Genomic DNA, 20,552 nt, shown 5'->3' on the forward strand with positions numbered 1-20,552 from the left:
TGCAAAAAAAAAATCTCGATTGTGACGAATATACATTGTGTGCATATACTAACGAGCTGTTATCACTAATCAGCGGTGAAACAAAACAAGTGTGTTAGTGAGGGTGATTGGTAATAAGGCTGCTTGCGGTGTATGATAAAAAATGTAAACATTACTCACCGAGCGCGGTAAAATCGGAAGAATTTCATACTGCATTATGGAAACATCGGAACATCGTGCCATTCAGGTGCACCAATTGCAGTCAGACAACGTGGACGACCCAAACTGCTAGATCAGCAGTTTGTACATTATAAATAACCCGCGAACGCGTGGCGCGTTCTCTTTCCTTTGGCAGCTTTGGACAATCACCGGTGGTGCTGTATTGTGTTAGTATTATTAATAAAAGTGTTTTAGAGTTACTAAGTCTTTTTTAAAAAGTGAATCCGTATCACGATTCCCATAAGTGGTGTCAGAAGTGGGATCGTGAGGTGTTTAAAAAGTGGTAAAAATCCCGTCGCACGCGAACCTGCAACAACGTGATCATCAAACCCCTCGGATGTGGATATCTTTTACGTGAGTAACTCATTTTTATTATCTTTTATAAAATAATTCACTAAAACAATGCCAGAGACCAGGCAGTCAGAGATTGAGGCGCTGAAGGCTGAAATTGAGCAGCTTAAGGCATTGATGACATCGGGGAACAGTAGTAAATTTACTATCCCCGATCCCATCAAGAACCTATCGGAGTTTTCCGGTAGTAAGAAAGAACTTTCAAGCTGGCTACGGGAAGTAGACGAGCTATATGAAATGTTCAAGATAAAGGGGGCCAACGGCCAGCCTGATTCACTAAGCTCTATGTATATTAGAGCGATCAAAAATAAAATAAGAGGAGACGCTCGCGCGATTGTATGCGCAAATGGCGATCCTGATACCATTGTTGGTATCAAACAGATCCTGTTAGAACAATACGGTGATCGATTTGACTTTGCGACAAATGTGTCGACACTGTTTAACATTAAGAAAAGTGATAAAAGTCACCTGAAATTCTTTAACGAATGCAAGGAGATTAACACAAGACTTAAATCTAACTTGAATTCCAATCCCATCACAGGAAAGGAAATCATAGATATACTAACCGTTACTCGATATCTTGACAATATCGGAGAACCTTTATCCGCTATCATTAGATTATCCAAGCCTAAAACCTTAGAAGATGCATACGAGTCAGTGTGTATAAACCAGAACGCGGAAATTAGATCTAGACCCGCGAAATCTCAATTCAACAAATTTCCCAACAAAAGCAACCCCCATATAGGAATCCGATGCAAAAACAACAATTTAAATCAGAGTTCCACGCGAACGAAGTAGACGTAGATAACGATGACGACGACGATGACGATGAGGATGACAATGTGCAAGGTAGAACGATGCAACCCAACGTGTCAAATTTTCACTTAGAGGAAGACGATCTCCAAACAACGTAAACAATTTTATACCGTTTATTCGCTATAAGTCTAATAAAGGGATATTGAATTTCTTGATAGACACTGGAGCGAATAAATCGTACATTAATCCGGAGCATGTGTTAAAGTGCCAGGAAACCAATCGACCCGCAATAGTGACTAATCAAAATGGTACATTTGTTATTGATAAAGTATTGCATGTCAATATGTTTCCTAGAAGCTTTGATAAAACTCTACCGTACCACGTATTCCAATTCCATAACTTTTTCGACGGTCTTATCGGATATGAAAATTTGGCTACTATGAATGCCAAAATCGATACCGGTAGCCATGAACTTTCGATTGGAAATATAAAATATCCTTTAGATAAATACTATCCAAGTTCCATGAACTTTCAGGAACAAACGGAAACCCTCATAGAGATACCGACTACTGCAGACGGGGCATTTCTCATTGAGGAAGAAATTAATTTGACGACAGGTGTCACATTACGACCTGGCCTTTATGCGGCTAGAAATAATCGTGCCACTGTACACTTGTTTACTACTAGGCAAGCCAAACTGGAGAGATTAAAACCTTTTGAGAATGAACGTTTCTTTCTCAACCAGCATGAAACTGTTCCGCAGCTTAACTTCCCTGCAGAACATTTGAATAAAGAAGAGGTTAAATTATTAGCCAAAACTCTTCGGCCCTTCAAGAGTGTTTTCTTCCATGATGGACAGAAATTGGATTTCACCCATCAAGTAAAGCACAAAATAGAAACCGGTGAAAGTAACCCCATTCACCAACGAACTTACAAGTACCCATACCATCTACGGGAAAAAGTAAGTGAGCAAATCCAGAAAATGTTGGAGACTGGAATCATAAGAGAATCCTCTTCTCCATGGACTTCCCCGATCTGGGTGGTCCCAAAGAAAACGGATAATTCAGGTATAAAGAAATATCGCGTAGTTGTAGATTATAGGAAACTGAATAAATTAACGCCAGCAGATAGATATCCTATACCCGAGATTAGCGAGATTTTGGATCGCCTCGGAAAAGCACAATACTTTTCTTTACTCGATTTAGCCAGTGGTTTTCACCAGGTAGAGGTGGAGCCGAATGATATTCCAAAGACGACATTTAATGTCGACAATGGAAAATACTAATTTTTGAGAATGCCGTTTGGGTTGAAAAATGCGCCCGCGACATTCCAACGTTTAATGGATGCTGTTCTACGAAAACATCTGGGGATAAGATGTTTCGTCTATATGGACGACATCATTATCTTTTCAACTTCTTTAGATGAGCATATGAAGGACATTCAGAAAATCTTACAAACCCTTAAAGATGCTAACCTTAAGGTACAATGCGATAAGTCTGAATTTCTTCGTAAGGAAGTAGAATTCCTTGGGCACGTCGTCTCTACAGACGGGGTGAAACCAAACCCAAAGAAAGTTGAGGCAATTAAAAATTGGCCTCTACCGAAAACATCAAAAGAACTTAAGTCGTTTCTCGGAACAATCTCCTACTACAGAAGATTTGTACCAGGATTTGCAAAAATTGCAAAACCAATGACTAGCCAACTTCGTGGCAAGAATAAATCAATTAATACCAATCCTGAATATGAATCTGCCTTCGCTAAGTTAAAGGATATTATGAGTACAACACTACTCTTGAGTTATCCAGACTTTAACGAACCGTTCATACTAACTACCGACGCATCAAACTATGCTATCGGCGCAGTATTGACGCAAATGGTAGATGGACACGAAAGACCAATTGCGTACCTTTCGCGAACACTGACAAAAGCAGAGGAAAAGTATTCCGCAACTGCGAAAGAACTTTTAGCTATCTATTTCGCTGCAAAAAAAAAATTTCGATTATATTTGTATGGTAGAAGTTTTACTATTTACACGGACCATGAGCCATTAACGAAGGAAATTAAATTAACAGATGCAACAGGACGAGTAACTCGTCAACGGTTATATCTGGAGCAATTCGATTTCCAATTGGTTTACAAGAAAGGAAAACAAAACGTGGTAGCCGATGGATTATCTCGAATACCTCGCGTGGATGAATCTGAAATAAATTTACAAACCATTTTAGAAAACGAAGTACATGAAAACGATCCTATATACGGGCCGGAAATCATAAATAAATTTAGAAATCAGCTCATCATTAATATTACCAATAATAGAAGAAAGTCCACTCACATTTATTGTTTTATCTTTTCAGGTTATAGTAGACACGTACTCCACCAGGAGGAATATACCGAAGAACAACTATTGAATATTCTTAAAGCTCATTTATCTCCAAAAATAACGAATGGAATCTTTGCCCCACCTAATATTGCAAAATTGTGCTCTAAAATTCTAGATAAACATTTCAAGGGAATGCGAGTACAATTCTGCAATCTTAAGCTACCAGATCTAATTTCTAAAAAAGACCAAGACGAATTTGTTCGTAAGAGTCACAACTTTAATCATAGAAGTTGGAAACTCACATATGAGGAGATTCATCAATCAGTCTATTTCCCAAACATGTCTTCAATTGTTAGGACCTTTGTAAAAAATTGATGAGATTGTAAATACGCTAAATATGAGCATCATCCTTTTAAAATTCCAATCACACGTAGAATCTATGAAAGACCTTTAGAAAGTCTATTCATGGACGTCTACGTGAAAGAGAACGAAAAGTTTCTAACAATTATAGACTCCTTTTCCAAATTTGCGCAAATTTACAAAATCCTTCACGAAACTTCAGAAGAAATCATCGAAACGCTCATCAAGCAATTCAAAATTTTTGGCCTACCGAAACAATTAACTTGCGATCAAGCCACTTATTTCCGCAGTCAAAATTTTAAGGAATTTCTAGAAACCCATGGTGTTGCCGTTCACTACGCTAGTAGTAGCAACAGTAATGGCACCATCGAGAGGTTCCATAATACACTTTTAGAAATGTATATGGCCAACCGCAGGAAATTCGACCAACTTTCACTTTACCAAGGACTGTCCATGACGACTGCCCTTTACAACGACACAAAACATGCCACGACGAATTTAGCACCGAGACAGATAGTATTTGGAAACTCGACGTCATTAGACTTACAGGACATTAACTTAACAAAACAACGCACTATTATGACAGCAAGAGACAATATTGTATTTGAGGCTAACAAACATAATTCCAAAATTAAAATACAGGACAAAGACTATGAGGATATTGAAGACGATACGGTTTTAGTTAAGACGAAGGGAAAAGCCTCTCCTTTAGCAACCGATATAGACTAGTAGATATCAAAGAACAAAACGAAAAAACAATTACAGACGCAACAGGAATCAAAATTCATAAAAAGATACAAAGAAGTAACAAACTGACTAAAGCTTGCTTTCCGACTTCCTTACAGATTATGGCTCGGTATACTGACGCAGAGGACTCTAACGGATTTAAGACTACACGATGTAAAAACAAAATCCAATCATAATGATTCCCTTAGGAGAAGCTAGGATCAGTAACAGCTTTTTCAGAATAATGCATCCGATAAACCTTACCACCATTGAATCGACAATAGATGTGTACAATAATGTAGCCCAAACCGGAAAGCTTAATCAGACCTTTTTCGAGTTATCTATCAGGAGAAAAATAGGCAGAATTAATCTGTTGTTCAATAGAATTAGGCCACAGCGAATCAAACGATGGGAATCATTAGGTAGAGCGTGGAAATACATTTCTGGAAGTCCAGACGCCGACGATCATAAACTCTACTCTAAACTCCTTGGTAGATGAAAATAATAAACAAATTCAGATAAATCACTTGTTTGAGAAACGTATGAGAAACTTGACACAAACTTTCAATTCACTGTTAGATAACGAGCAGAATTTGGAAAAAGTAACATTCGATAGTTTAGACTCTTTGAATTTCATATTTGAGATTGATGAATTATTATACTATTTAGAGATAATTGAAGAATCTATAACACTAGCCGGACGAAGCATCCCAAGCAGCCGCATCATCCACCCTGAAGAACTTTCGGTTATTCGCCATACCCTCAACGATAACGGTTTTCGATTGAACTCGGTCGACGATATGTTGAACATTGCTAGCGCGTACGCAGTATATAACAACGAGATGTTCATGTATATACTCAAAATACCAAAATCAAGGATGTGCAATACAAAATTGGTTTGATTGAACCCGTAATTGCCAATAATTTACGAATTCATCTCACGGCACAATTTTATATTGAAGGACAGAACGTATTTATGTCAAAAACCCGTGTCCAAAGATGAAAGATCTCTCTATATGTTCCTCCAGCAACTTGGAACCGCCTACGGAGTGCATTCAACAATTAGTTTCAGGACAACACACAGCCAAATGTCCTATGGAACGAATTTACGAAGCTAAAACTATTCGTAAAATCACAGAAGGCAACATCATGGTTACAGGATCCAACATTACACTTTCATCAAATTGTTCATCCGAACGATTACTCAATGGGTCATTCCTCATACAATACTCCAATTGTACTGTGAAGCTGGACGACGAGGAGTATGCTAACTCCGACTTGGAAATTCAACCATTCATCCCTACCACAGGAATTAAGGTCAGTCCAACTATACTGATAAACAACATCCCGTTACAGCATCTGCAAGAGATGCATTTAGAACACAGAAACCAGATAGATCATCTCAACTTAACTACGAACAATCTGCATTGGAAACTACATATGTTTGGATGGTTAACCTCATTATCAACAACAGTTATAATCATATGTATCCTGGGCCTGATCATAGCCATCATCTTTAAAATATTTAGTTGGAGAAAACATCTCACACTTAACACAAAAGAAGATATTCATATCAATTTCAGCCTAGCAACTGATGGATGTCCCGAGTCAAGAGATATACCACTTATCCCACAGCAATAGAAGAAAGCCGAGGACGGCTTTCAAACTAAAAGGGGAGCCATTATGGAAACATCGGAACATCGTGCCATTCAGGTGCACCAATTGCAGTCAGACAACGTGGACGACCCAAACTGCTAGATCAGCAGTTTGTACATTATAAATAACCCGCGAACGCGTGGCGCGTTCTCTTTCCTTTGGCAGCTTTGGACAATCACCGGTGGTGCTGTATTGTGTTAGTATTATTAATAAAAGTGTTTTAGAGTTACTAAGTCTTTTTTAAAAAGTGAATCCGTATCACGATTCCCATAAGATTGATAAGGTGCGACCTGGCGTTCAAGTCAAAGCAAACAAGTGTTGCGCGTTTTTTGTGGTGGCGATTGCAAGCAACAGCAGGAGACTATCCAAAGTGCGCGAGTGGCGGTGCTCAGTTGCTATGATTTTGTTACTTTTATAATTTTATATTTATGCGGAAGATTTTGAATTCAGAATTTATTCCTTTGGTGATGAGCCGTTTGTGAACTTATCTTTCATTCAAGGCTCATCTAGAATGTCAATTTTTTTTAAAGATGTTATACCTACAGTGTGTTACTCTCGACGTGTCGTGAAATCTCTTTAGTTCAACAGTAGCTCATCATACAGTGATCTTTAAATTATAACTATCTTAGCCATTGGGGGTCCCGTATCGTAGTTGGCTACACGTTTGCCTTACAAGCGGATGGGTTCGATTGTCAGCCCCCTTCACCAAATCCTCGTCAGTCGTCGGATCCGCAGCCTATATGTTGGCATTTGGGGTACGCGCCTTACCGTCACGCGGCTGCCTGATGACGACTGACAACTTGTTCTTCTCGGAGGCATTCCTCCAACGTTACCCGGACTAATGGCAACGGCACAATGCAACGATCGTTGGATTTACGACACGGACAAATGGACACAATGGACTCACGGTGAGATCAAAATCAAAAAATAGATTCTGTATGGAATCTGGTAGCAGAGTACCACAGTAGATCTCGGCACAGTAGCGGTTATGTAACATAGAGCGCCTACCAAATAAAGAATGGAATAAGTAAAAAATATCTTAGCCATTGTAAAAGGCATAACACCGGAGAAAGCACGTTGTTGTATATACACCATGGGACATATACAGAGTACGATACTCAGCATCATGTGAGTTTCGGAGGATCATTGCGCATCTCGACTTCACAGCATTTTCGTACGACAGTTGGATTAATATTGGATGAATATTGATAATAAAAATTGAAATGGGGCCCTCCTTAGCCTATCGATAAGACGCGCGGCGCGGCTTTAAACAAGACCATGCTGAGGGCGGCTTGGTTCGATTCCCGGTACCGGTCTAGGCAATTTTCGGATTGTAAATTGTTTCGATTTCACTGGGCATAAAAGTATCATAGTGATAGCCTCCATGATATATGAATGCATATATGGCTTAGAAACCTCGCAGTTAATAACCGTGGAAGTGCTGAATGAACACAAGCTGCGAGGCGGCAATGTCCCAGTGGAGGATTTAATGCCAATAAGAAGAAGAAGATTTGAAATAGAGCAGCGGTTCTTAACCTGGACTACATGTACCCTTAGGGGTAACTTTGCTGGACATTTGTAATGGCGGATGTTGTTTTTTAAATGCAACAAAAAACAAATTGATGAAAAGTCAACTTTTACACAGTAATTATGGCTGTTGCCTAGATGAGCGAAACGAATTCTCTTGTTGAACAGATCAGATCTGTTTCTTTCACTTCAATGAATTATATCTTTCAACATGATTGGATCTTGGAAGAAGTTTAATTGAGGATATCAAACATTTTAAAGTTTTGCATAAATAGCAACAACCATCGGGTTGGGTTTTTTTTTTTGACAAATTGGTGATCATTTTTGGTATGCTATTAATGAGAAATACAACACGTAATTCCTTCAAAAATGAATTATAAAGTATTATGAAGTTATAAATACGATGGGTATTTTGATAATGTGTGTGTGTCCAAACTAACCCCCACTGTCTGAGAAAGCTGTCTGTTTTACAAAATTTTACAGTCAGATTTAGTCTCCATTGCAGCTCCAGTGACCCGTTTCAGGCTGCCTGGTATTTCATGACCAGTCCGAGGTCAAATGGGTAATGGACCCATAAACAAACTTCCAGATTCTTTAATCCAGCGCGTATTTAGTTTTAATTAAAACACCTTGAATTTCGCTACAATGGAATAGTATAATTTAGACAAAATAAGCAGATCAAGCAGTTTACTGAGCAAGTTTCAGAAAACAAGAATTCTTGGATGAGCTTTAGTGAAAAACACTATAAAAGAAGTTTGAAGAGGAACGTATCCCTTCAGGATAATATTTAAAGTGGAATTTAACCCTGGTTGGAGCACAGGTAGCATACTATTAAACGAGTTCCAGCAGCTTCTTCAGTGTTTTCGTTTTCAAACGAAATTTTTGAAAAACTTCAGGAAACATTTTTTGAAAAGCTCTGCGAATTTCTGTTCCAAGTTCCAATTCAAAGAAAATCTATAAGAAAAAGGGAGGAGGAAACCGCAGCGACATTTTATTTTTTGTAGTTAATAGCTTGTTTAATCTGGAGACATATATATATATAGATATATTGAATAAGCTAGTTCCAAAATTTTTTGATTGTAGCTTATAAATTTATTTTTTGGTTAGTTTAGTTAGTTCCGTAAAGTGTCTCCCGAACAAATATGTAAGGGAAAATGAAATTTGGCTAAACTTTTTGGGAAAGATTCGAAAGATCTGGTAGGGTAAACTGGGGTAAAATGCACCCCCGGGGCAAAACGACCTTTTGACATTTTTGACGGTGTTTCAGACATATTTCCAAGAATGTTTACTGCTAGATTCGTAGTTTGAGATCCGAACTACATGCGCTGTAGTAAATACTATCGAAAAATTGCCGAAAATGTCCTCAAAAACGTCAAAGGGTCGTTTTGCCCCGGGGGTGCATATTACCCCAGTTTCCTATTATGTATTAAAATCTATTTTTTGTCTACTTTCCGGTGGCTAGTGTGGTTGTTGTACCCAAGTTGTACCCAAAGAGATCACTTTGTCCATTGTGCGATCCTTCTGCAACAACTTTGTGCGTAACTCTTCAGAAATACATCCCTGGGCAATCCTATCGGCGATGAGCTAATCCACCACGACCGGTTCGTCCGTGAATCTTTCACCAGATTGTTGCGTAATCTGATAAAACAGGTGTCGTTCATACGTCTTACGGGGAAAAGGCTCAAAGTATTCATCAAGGCACCTTATGGCCACGTCGTAGTATGGCGGGTCGATTGCAACGTGGGGTGCTTGATCTATTCCTGGTAGGTGCCGAATCAATCCTTGCAGACCTCTTCCCACTCGGTTGGCAACTGGCTGGTGTCAGTAGTGACATCGAAAGGCTTAATCCTGTTTTGCAAAGCCATCCAGTATTATACTTCATCAACCTCTCAAGTATTGTTTTGATGTATATTTCTCAAAGATATCCTTAAAAATTAATTTCAATTTCATATTTTTCATAGACTGTTAATTATTTATACATGGCAGTTCATTCATATTGATATCTAGAATAGAACCGACTCGCTAATCTTGGTGAATGTGAAGTGTAAGAGCGGCTGAGCAGAATATCCGCAATAAATTATTCTTCTAAGAGAGGCAGATCTACGAAGAGATCGAGAGTGAACAGGGAAAGTTTCGGTTGGAACTCACTGAGCGTGGGTAACTGCACCCTCGGTGCTGAGAGCGTATAGCGACAGCTGCCACCCCTGGTAGCCATGAACGGGGTAACTCCCCTTGGTGAAATGATCCACCGCTTGGTGGATCGCACTTAATCGATGGCAGTCACCCCGGTCCAACTCTACCTCCATATATGGACGGAGACAACATGTCCGGTGCTCTTAATGTACTCCGTTTAGCAGCGGTAAGTGATTCATTACCTAATGTCCCTTCTACGATCCGGAAATCAGTTCAGCAACAGGTCCATGGCACGATTGAAGGAGCAAGGGACATCCTATGCGCTAAAGGCCCGCAACATGCGACAGATTAAGGCTTTGTTATCCATGTCGTCGTTTACTGATGTTACCCCTGTAACGGTAACGGAACACCCCAGTCTTAACACCCTCCGGTGCGTAATCAGCTGTAGAGACGTTATCGGCATGTCCGACACTGAATTACTAGAGCATGAGCATTATGACCGCACAATTCGTAGTTGCCACTCCGTGATTGACTGAACTTGCGAAATTGCACAGAGAACATAAAAATGGGGCTTGGGACTAGCTACCCATTCTCAATGTAGATGTTTCGGGAGCTCAAATATCTAAAGTCAATAACGGCGCCGGTCACGTCCTTACGGTCATATAGGAAGGGAAGGATTGTTAGTCCGACGCTCGTTGCTACTAGAGACCGAGTATACCTCTGCATCTCCACGATTGTCGTGGGATAGGATATCGTTTTAGTTACAAAGGATAATTTATCTGGATTCACTTCGGTAAGTGATGCGATCTATGGGATGGGAAATAACACTAATACGCTGTTTCGCGACGAGTTAAAAGTTAAAATATGCACGCCCGGTGGCATATGAAGACTGAGGAGATTCGCGTTTTGGACGACCGAACGGACGCGCAGTACTCTGTACTTACTTGCCCGATAGCTACTGCAAACTACTTCCGCACAAAGCATAACTAAATTTCGACGACCGGCCGATCCGCTTACTGGAGAAACTCGACTGGACAAGGAACAAACTTTAACTTTCTGATTTATTTACTCACCAGCGCCCATGTCCGACGCTGAATTACTAGAGGAGCTAAAAGAACAAGGAGTTAAAGAAGTAAGGAGGATTACACGTAAAGACGGAGAAGCACGATTGAATACTCCAATCATCATAATTACCTTCAGAGGTATTAGCATGCCAAATTTTATTGATTTCGGCTATATCCGTTGTCGGACCCGGCCATATTACCCAGCGCCCATGCAGTGTTTCACCTGCTGGGCTTTCGACCATACGGTCGAACGCTGCCAATCGAAGAGCCCCGTGTGTGGTAAGTATTCAGGCTCTCACGATATCTCTGACGACAGAAGCTGCTCCAACGATAAGTTCTGTTCCCGCTGCCAATCTGATGACCACGCCGTCTCGGAACGTTCTTGTCCCGCATATCGACGAGAAAACGAGATCCAAAGAATGAAGGTGGAACTAGGCCTGTCCTACCCCGCGGCTAACAGGGCCTATGACTCCCGCAAGGCCAACAATACAGACAAAAGTCTCAGAACTGACGATATCAATTGGATTCTTGCCCAAAAGGATGTAGAAATTGCCGAACTACGTGCAGCACGGGGGGTTCAGCCATCTGCACTAAAGAGAATACTACGATCACCGAACTAAAGGCGGTAGTCGCTAAGCAAGATCAGCAAATAACGCTGCTCACCACCCAGCTCAACAGCTTTCTTCGCTCAGTTATGCCGGTTAATTACATCGCTCCCCCCTCAGCACAAGACCTTTCTACCCCAAAAACGGCCCACAAAACTCCACCGAAAAGTAGCATTGATTTCGATCCCCATTGAAGGATTTTTCAGGGACTCTAGCAATTCCGTATCAATGAGCGATACGGAGCATACTCCAATGCCCATCATCAACCCAGAAGTAAGATCGTCCGGCGCAGTTCCCTTGAAGAACAACGGGCTGAAAATCGCACCGAGAACAGCCTCCCTGCTCAACCGCCAAGCACACTCACTAAACGGTCGCTATCAAATATCTCCCCTACGGAGACAACGCACACAAGCACCGAAAAAGGCCAAGCAAAAAATCTTGGAGTTGTATACAAGTTACGACCGCTCGACGTAAACTATGTAAAACCAAACACAGTGCACTGAACAAATCATTTCGCTCTATATAGAAGAGAAGGATCAAAGCGACGATGGATCGGGTGATGTGCGTAGTTCGAGTTTCAGGGGCATTCTCGAGTCCCTTCGAAACCCGCAGAGGGTTACGGCAAGGTGATGGTCTCTCGTGTCTGTCATCGCTTTGGAAGGGGTAATACGAAGAGCAGGGATTAACACGAGTGGTACAATTTTCAATAAGTCCGCCCAGCTATTTGGCTTCGCCGACGACATAGATATTATGGCACGTAACTTTGAGAAGATGTAGGAAGCCTACATCAGACTGAAGAGGGAAGCCAAGCGGATCGGACTAGTCATCAACACGTCGAAGACGAAGAGGTTCAAGAGAAGACAATGTGAGCCACCCACCGCGAGTTTGCATCGGTGGTGACGAAATCGAGGTGGTAGGAGAATTTGTGTACTTGGGCTCACTGGTGACTGTCGAAAATGATACCAGCAGAGAAATTCGGAGACGCATAGTGGCTTGAAATCGTACATACTTTGGACTCCGCAAGACGCTCCGATCGAATAGAGTTCGCGCCGTACCAAACTGACAATCTACAAAACGCTCATTAGACCGGTAGTCCTCTACGGACACGAGACCTGGACGATGCTCGTGGAGGACCAACGCGCACTTGGAGTTTTCGAAAGGAAAGTGCTGCGTACCATCTATGGTGGGGTGCATATGGCGGACGGTACGTGGAGGAGGCGAATGAACCACGAGTTGCATCAGCTGTTGGGAGAATCCATCGTTTAGACCGCGAAAATCGGACGACTGCGGTGGGCCGGGCACGTAGCCAGAATGTCGGACAGTAACCCGGTGAAAATGGTTCTCGACAACGATCCGACGGGCACAAGAAGGCGAGGTGCGCAGCGGGCAAAGTGGATCGATCAGGTGGAAGATGACTTGCGGACCCTCCGTCTCATATACCGCACTGGCCACTTCGGCCTTAGTCTCAATAAATAATAATAATAATAGAAGAGAAGAAACCATCCCACCAGCACTACTACCTACCGGTACTACTACCCTCCCACTATGTGAGGTGGTAGGGACTCCACTGTTTAGCAGCTGGACTACCCCATTCATATAGCCCAGTTCCATAATTGATAATAGGGGGACCTATTAATGTTACAAATCTTACATGATTTCGTGACGGTCCCCTATTTTGAAATTTTCATTTTACACCCTGTATCCGAGTCTTCCCCTTAGACGTAGTTTACGTCAAAAAGCAACCACGCTGACTTTCACCTACTCAGTGACTGAGTAAAATTGTATTGCTCTCTCTTTCTATCCCACGGAAATTTTACTCAATTTCCGTCAAAAGCAGGACAACTCAAAACTATGAGTAATCCTGCACGGAAACAAATGCATACCCACAATCATGAATAAAATATCATGAAATCATGAATCATGCCAGTTCCTGTAATCATGATTATAAATCATGATTTCAGGAACATTATTCATGGTACTGCGCAATCTTCAACAGTCGACAAAATGCATAACCGGTTATACTTTGAACACTCCCTTCCCAAGAAGTGAGAACGGCTGAAAGGTAGCACGTCGGACTCTCACTCGGTGTACCCGAGTTCAAAACCCCCCTGTTGAACTTTTTTTTTTATTTTTCGATCTCAACAACCAAATCGTAACGCATTGGTTGCGTTACGCGAAAATAAATCATGAAATCATGATTTATATTCATGGTGTATTTTCATAACATGATTTTCTCATTTCCGGGAACGGATTTTTACCCGTGCAGAATGGACTTTGGAATTGCTAGGGGTGCTAATGTTTCAAGTTACATGCGCTCAAATTAATCCTACGTTTCGTAACACCAATTATTGTTTTTATCAAAGATAGTCTTGGAATTATTTCCTTGTCCTCTTGTACCATGGTACAAGTATCACAGGTGTGTCCTTAGTATTATCGAAGGCAAAATATTGAATAGAGTTTAATTTAAATTATATTAGACTACATTTAAAACACAATTGAGGAATGGTTGCCTATTCAGATTACGATCATTTACGAGGTATTTGACAAGATAAAAAGTAACTTGATATCGAAGTTCACTTATCTTATTTTCATTGAATTTCTCATTACCATTTATCACGTCAAATACCTCGTAAATGCTCGTAATCTGAATGGGCTATAACTGTACTTACTGATGTAAAATATATTTTTTTATTTTTAAAACCCTCGCTATTCATGTGTCGTTATTCATGTACCGCGTGCCTCCGATAAGACAACCATACTGACCCATAATTCTCACTCATCGATAATTTTCACTTTCCGTTTCAGTCACACATAGCCGACTGCGGTCAGGCACTGTCCAAATGCTCCAACGGCTGCGGAGCGTACGTCCCGCTGAAGGACATGGCTCGCCACCTGAATCGGTGCCCGTCGGGATTCGGTGAGACGCCTTCTCCCCAGCCGGAACCGGAGCACAAGGCCCGCGAACTGGAGCAGGAAATCGTGGCGCTGAGGGGTACGTTGAACGAGGAGATACGGCAGCGGTTGTCGCTGATTACGGACATCGGGCAGCTGAAAAAACGCACGCAGTTGGGCGACGAGTGGACGGCTAAGGTCGGGGATGTGTTGAATGCTTTAAAGAAGTGTATCAATGAGGAAACGGATAGTCGATGCGTGGACGTGGAGCGGTGCAAGGTGGATATTAATCGCTTGATGAGGGAGTATGAACGGATTGAGGCTTGGCGTTTGGAGATGACTACCAGGTTTAACAGATTGGATGGTATTATTGGGAAGGAGGGAGAGGAGAAGCCAAAGGATGCGAAGTTAGTTATGATTGAGAGTCGGTTGAATTTCCTGCAGACGGAGGTGGAGAACTTGCGCTTAGAGCAAAAGCGGAAGAGTTGTGAGGAAATGCAACCGGTGAATGGGTTGAGTGGCAAGAGCGAGGCGGCAATCGAAGAGTTGGAAAGTAAAATGCAAACGGTGGACATGGTGCTGGAGGATCATCATAACACGATTCGGTAGGTTTTCTTATAAATAATGTTTTCATACTTACAGAACGGATCGTTTTAGGATTTTTCAGGATGAAGTTCGAAATCAGATGTTTGATTTACGGGGTGAGATAGATCCGATGCGGTTGGTAGTTCAAGAACAGTTGGATAAACAAGCCAAGCTAGACTACGAGTTGAAGGGTGTGTTGAACACTGTGAACGAAAGCGAGGACGTCAATGAAAAGATGCAGAAAACATTGGAGAAGTACCGGAGGGAAACTTACTACACGAAGCAGAGCTTGGATGACTTGAAGGTGCATCTGCAGCATCAGGAGAAGCTGGTGGTGATTCAAAGCACGGACGGCCATCTGATATGGAGGATCGATCAGTTCGACAAGCGTTTCAAGGAGTCACAACAAAGCGAGTTCATGCTTAAGAGTCCCCTGTTTAGTAATCGACCGTTTGGATACACGTTGAGGGTGAGATAAGCCTTGGACTACTTCGATGTGTGATTACTTTGATGGTTTGCTTTTCTGCGTCTGACAGTTGGAGGCGAGTCTCAATGGGATCGGAACGTGGCGCGGTCGCAACATGATCGTTGGCTTGGTCGTGGTCAACGGATTCTACGACAGTTTGCTGGAGTGGCCGTGCGTGCTGAGTGGAACGATTACGCTGCGTGATCAGCCGGAGGATCGTTCCAAGCAAAGGGTCAACTACAGCCGGTCGATTGTGGCACGACGGAAGCACCAAAGCAACGACAAGAACCAGAACATTCACATTCCGCACCCGGTGCTGCGGTCCGAGCACTACATCCGGGATGACGTTATTTTTCTGGAGGTTCGGATCGATCAATGTACGTGAATCCGGTTGCTTTGTTTTCTTTTATTTATGTTCATATGTAAAGAAGTTGTGTGTTTTGATTTAAGTTTGTTTGTGTACGTGTTTTAAAATTTGGAATATTTTTAACTTGTACGTTAGAATTTTTCTAAGTTTAAAGAGCAATAGTTTGATCCTTGTTTACTAGATTGTAGGTGGATTGATTCTCTATTGGAAATAGTTCATAGCTGCATCGTGACTTACATGTTTCCTTGGTGTTAACATCCATAGTTTAGGTGTAGATTCGTAGAGAAATAAAGCTATAGAGTAATAAAAGTAGTGGCGCAATGTTTTCTGTACTCTTGTAGAGATTTGAAACTGCGGAGCGAATAGGAGTGTTAAACTTAAATCGATTTGAATAGAGAATCTAAAACTGTTTCAACATTGTATAAAATCTGTTACACTCGCGTAAGCTGCCGTTTGTCCATTAGACAGCTCTCATTACAATGGTATTGGAGAATAAAATACATCTTGTTTGAATATGCAGTAACAATAATCTGTTTACATTTAAAACTTGATATTTTTCATCCATATTGGGTTGTGCATCTCGGGTGGGGCTTTATCGGTTTTAACTATAAATGCTTGGTAATAAACGTTGACGGCTTGATTGGTCTGACTTTTTGAAGCTCACTCTATTTCGCTACTGTCTGTATAAGGTTTCGAGCGATATGACTGGGAGAATTTGATATCTATTCACTTATTTGATGGTACACTAACTACTAGCTTTGATAAGCTTGGATAGTAGCATGTGTTGCGTTTGTGAAGTTTATTGATTGACAAAATTTGATTGAGGAAAGATTGAAAGCTTTCTGATTCTGGCTTTTTCGTTCGCGACATGCGAGTTAAAAGTAGATGAAAACTTCGAGAGAAATTTGAATGGTGTAAATATGATTTGATTGGGAAAACGATAATAGTTTATTTTACTTTATTTACAAAACGTCGTTCATCTTTCATTTGTTCTATATATTTGTACACCTTTCTTGTAAAATGACTACCTTTAGTTCGTGGTCTGTTAATACTGATATGCTATAATAACGCTGCGCTGTTGTTCGATGTTATTTTCTAATTCTACCAACGAATGCAGTGGCATAAATGGGTAAATAACATGAATTTGTAGGAAAATCCTAATATTTAAAATTAGAAGAAATTAATTTTAATCCACTAACAGCTTGTTGAAGTAAAGATAAAACAAGAAAATAAATTTATAGTACAAATTATGTTTTGACAGGTTTTGGCGATTACCATGTAGTTAAACTAAATTCAACAGTTTTGAATAATTTTGCTCGAAGATAATGCAGTTTCACAGATTAAACTAATCGATAACAGACTAACCAAAATGAATGCCTTACAAAATCAACAAACAACTCGGGAAGCATAGTCAGTGTTAGTGTTTACGCCCCGAGCATCCGCTTGACCGAGTAGCCCGGGATGGCGTAGAAGAACAGCAGTATCAGGATGGCCAGCCCGAGGATGATGAGGCCCTTGATGATGCGCCACTTGTAGTTGTGCCAGATGATGTAGCGGATCGATTTGAGCGGATTCAGGAACCACATGAACGAAGCATCCGGGCGGCTGTTCGGGGAAGGAGAGTAAAGAAAAAGGGAGAGAGTGGTGAGTATGTGATGAGCTTGCGAAATACTTTCAAGGAGCTTTTTTCATTAACTTAACCGGATACAAGTAGAAGAGAAACTTCTTTGATCGAATCATGGATGTGACGTCTCAATTGGATAAAAGCTCATAATTTAGAGTCAGTAAAGGTGAATTAAAAGATTGTAATTGGATAGTTGCGTTTTGTTCGCAGATAGCGTATTTAAATTTGGTTGGATAGTTTCATCTTCCTTTGGACATTATTTAACTTAGTGTTGAAAGTTATTTCAACAGAATTGACTTTATCGTTCATTAATTATATCACACAATTTGGCGACATAATGGAATTGTGTTCGTAAAAACAGTCCTACCTCACACAGGGGAGAGTGCATGTAAAGCAGGGCTTTCTAAAACGCTGATCACCATACTAATCGATGATGGAGACGCACGATACTGAAACTTCTTACTAGTAGAAGCTCACGCTCAAGCCTAAAATCAACTTCTATAGCTTCTTCCCTCCTTAGCCGTGCGGTAAGACGCGCGGCTACAAAGCAAGACCATGCTGAGGGTGGTTGGGTTTGATTCCCGGCGCCGGTCTAGGCAATTTTCGGTTTGGAAATTGTCTCGACTTCCCTGGGCATAAAAGTATTATTGTGTTAGCCTCATGATATACGAATGCAAAAATGGTTACTTGGCTTAGAAACCTCGCAATTAATTACTGTGGAAGTGCTTAATGAACACTAAGCTGCGAGGCGGCTCTGTCTCAGAGTGGGGATGTAATGCCAATAAGAAGAAAAAAAAGAAGAAGCTTCTTTTTTTAAAGCATAAATCCCAAAAGTCGTAAAAAATATTCAATTCAAATTTTTTATACTTCCAGTAGTACTTCCGGATTCACAGGAATTACAACCGATTTTCATGAATTTTAACAGCTTTTATTAGTTTTCGAGATTGCTAACTTTCGTCCAGCTATTTTTTTGATTCGCGGAAATTCTTACGGAATTTTGAGAAGCGGAAGAGGTGATAGAATGAACAGGTTGGTAAAATAAACAATTGAGCGAGATGGATCAAATAGGGAATCTGTGTCAAAAGGTCGAAGGACAAATGGTCGAAGGTCAAAAGGTTGAAGGACAAAAGGTCGAAAGGACAAAAGGTCGAAAGAGCAAAAGGTAGAAGGTAAAAAGAACAAAAGGAAAGAACAAATGGTCGAAGGACAAAATGTTGAAGGACAAAAGGTCGATTGAACAAAAGGTCGAAAGGACAAAATGTTGAAAGGACAAAAGGTCGAAGTATAAAAATTTAAAAGGACAAAAAGTCGAAAGCAAAGAGGGTCGAAAATTGACAAAAGGTTGAAGGAAAAACAAGTTGAAAAAATAATTGACTCCTTTCAAGAGGCCCAGCTCTTTCAAGAGGCCCGGTGGCCTCCTTTCAAGAGGCCCGGTGGCCTCCTTTCAAGAGGCCCGGTGGCCTCCTTTCAAGAGGCCCGGTGGCCTCCTTTCAAGAGGCCCGGTGGCCTCCTTTCAAGAGGCCCGGTGGCCTCCTTTCAAGAGGCCCGGTGGCCTCCTTTCAAGAGGCCCGGTGGCCTCCTTTCAAGAGGCCCGGTGGCCTCCTTTCAAGAGGCCCGGTGGCCTCCTTTCAAGAGGCCCGGTGGCCTCCTTTCAAGAGGCCCGGTGGCCTCCTTTCAAGAGGCTCGGTGGCCTCCTTTCAAGAGGCCTGGTGGCCTCCTTTCAAGAGGCCCGGTGGCCTCCTTTCAAGAGGCCCGGTGGCCTCCTTTCAAGAGGCCCGGTGGCCTCCTTTCAAGAGGCCCGGTGGCCTCCTTTCAAGAGGCCCGGTGGCCTCCTTTCAAGAGGCCAGTGGCCTCCTTTCAAGAGGCCCGGAAGCCTCCTTCCAAGAGGCCGAAGCCTCCTTCCAAGAGGCCAGAGCCTCCTTCCAAGAGGCCCGGAAGCCTCCTTCCAAGAGGCCCGAAGCCTCCTTCCAAGAGGCCCGGAGGCCTCCTTCCAAGAGGCCCGAGGCCTCCTTTCAAGAGGCCAGGCCTCCTTTCAAGAGGCCCGGAGGCCTCCTTTCAAGAGGCCCGGAGGCCTCCTTTCAAGAGGCCCGGAGGCCTCCTTTCAAGAGGCCCGGAGGCCTCCTTTCAAGAGGCCCGGAGGCCTCCTTTCAAGAGGCCCGGAGGCCTCCTTTCAAGAGGCCGAAGGCCTCCTTTCAAGAGGCCCAGGCCTCCTTTCAAGAGGCCAGGCCTCCTTTCAAGAGGCCCGGAGGCCTCCTTTCAAGAGGCCCGGAGGCCTCCTTTCAAGAGGCCCGGAGGCCTCCTTTCAAGAGGCCCGGAGGCCTCCTTTCAAGAGGCCCGGAGGCCTCCTTTCAAGAGGCCCGGAGGCCTCCTTTCAAGAGGCCCGAGGCCTCCTTTCAAGAGGCCCGGAGGCCTCCTTTCAAGAGGCCCGGAGGCCTCCTTTCAAGAGGCCCGGAGGCCTCCTTTCAAGAGGCCCGAAGGCCTCCTTTCAAGAGGCCCGGAGGCCTCCTTTCAAGAGGCCCGGAGGCCTCCTTTCAAGAGGCCCGGAGGCCTCCTTTCAAGAGGCCCGGAGGCCTCCTTTCAAGAGGCCCGGAGGCCTCCTTTCAAGAGGCCCGGAGGCCTCCTTCCAAGAGGCCCGGAGGCCTCCTTTCAAGAGGCCCGGAGGCCTCCTTTCAAGAGGCCCGGAGGCCTCCTTTCAAGAGGCCCGGAGGCCTCCTTTCAAGAGGCCCGGAGGCCTCCTTTCAAGAGGCCCGGAGGCCTCCTTTCAAGAGGCCCGGAGGCCTCCTTTCAAGAGGCCCGGAGGCCTCCTTTCAAGAGGCAGGCCTCCTTTCAAAAGGCCCGGAGGCCTCCTTTCAAGAGGCCCTGAGGCCTCCTTTCAAGAGGCCCTGAGGCCTCCTTTCAAGAGGCCCGGAGGCCTCCTTTCAA

General features: G+C 42.6%; 2 protein-coding genes across 12 annotated transcripts in view; one reads left to right on the plus strand and one right to left on the minus strand.

The window, feature by feature from the left end:
- LOC134207709 (TNF receptor-associated factor 5) overlaps window positions 1-16,534 on the plus strand; it is a 114,851-nt gene extending 98,317 nt beyond the window's left edge. For 2 of the 6 annotated variants that reach the window (XM_062683534.1, XM_062683529.1), the window contains exons 2-4: window positions 14,502-15,193; window positions 15,246-15,642; window positions 15,710-16,534. In XM_062683534.1, coding sequence (XP_062539518.1) covers window positions 14,577-15,193; window positions 15,246-15,642; window positions 15,710-16,024 — 1,329 coding nt within the window. In that variant the 5' untranslated portion in view covers window positions 14,502-14,576 and the 3' untranslated portion in view covers window positions 16,025-16,534. Of the gene's footprint in view, window positions 1-24; window positions 553-6,649; window positions 6,738-7,017; window positions 7,276-7,397; window positions 7,496-14,501; window positions 15,194-15,245; window positions 15,643-15,709 lie in introns of those variants that run through there. The other 4 variants (XM_062683531.1, XM_062683532.1, XM_062683530.1 and 1 more) reach the window with 4 other exon arrangements.
- Window positions 16,247-20,552, minus strand: part of LOC134207708 (otoferlin-like) — a 385,951-nt gene continuing 381,645 nt past the window's right edge. For all 6 annotated transcript variants that reach the window (XM_062683524.1, XM_062683528.1, XM_062683523.1 and 3 more), the window contains exon 18: window positions 16,247-17,611. In XM_062683524.1, the coding sequence (XP_062539508.1) occupies window positions 17,431-17,611 (181 nt within the window). In that variant the 3' untranslated portion in view covers window positions 16,247-17,430. The remainder of the gene's footprint in view (window positions 17,612-20,552) is intronic.

Source organism: Armigeres subalbatus, chromosome 1, assembly GCF_024139115.2.
Source record: "Armigeres subalbatus isolate Guangzhou_Male chromosome 1, GZ_Asu_2, whole genome shotgun sequence".
NCBI classification, from domain to species: Eukaryota; Metazoa; Arthropoda; class Insecta; order Diptera; family Culicidae; genus Armigeres; species Armigeres subalbatus.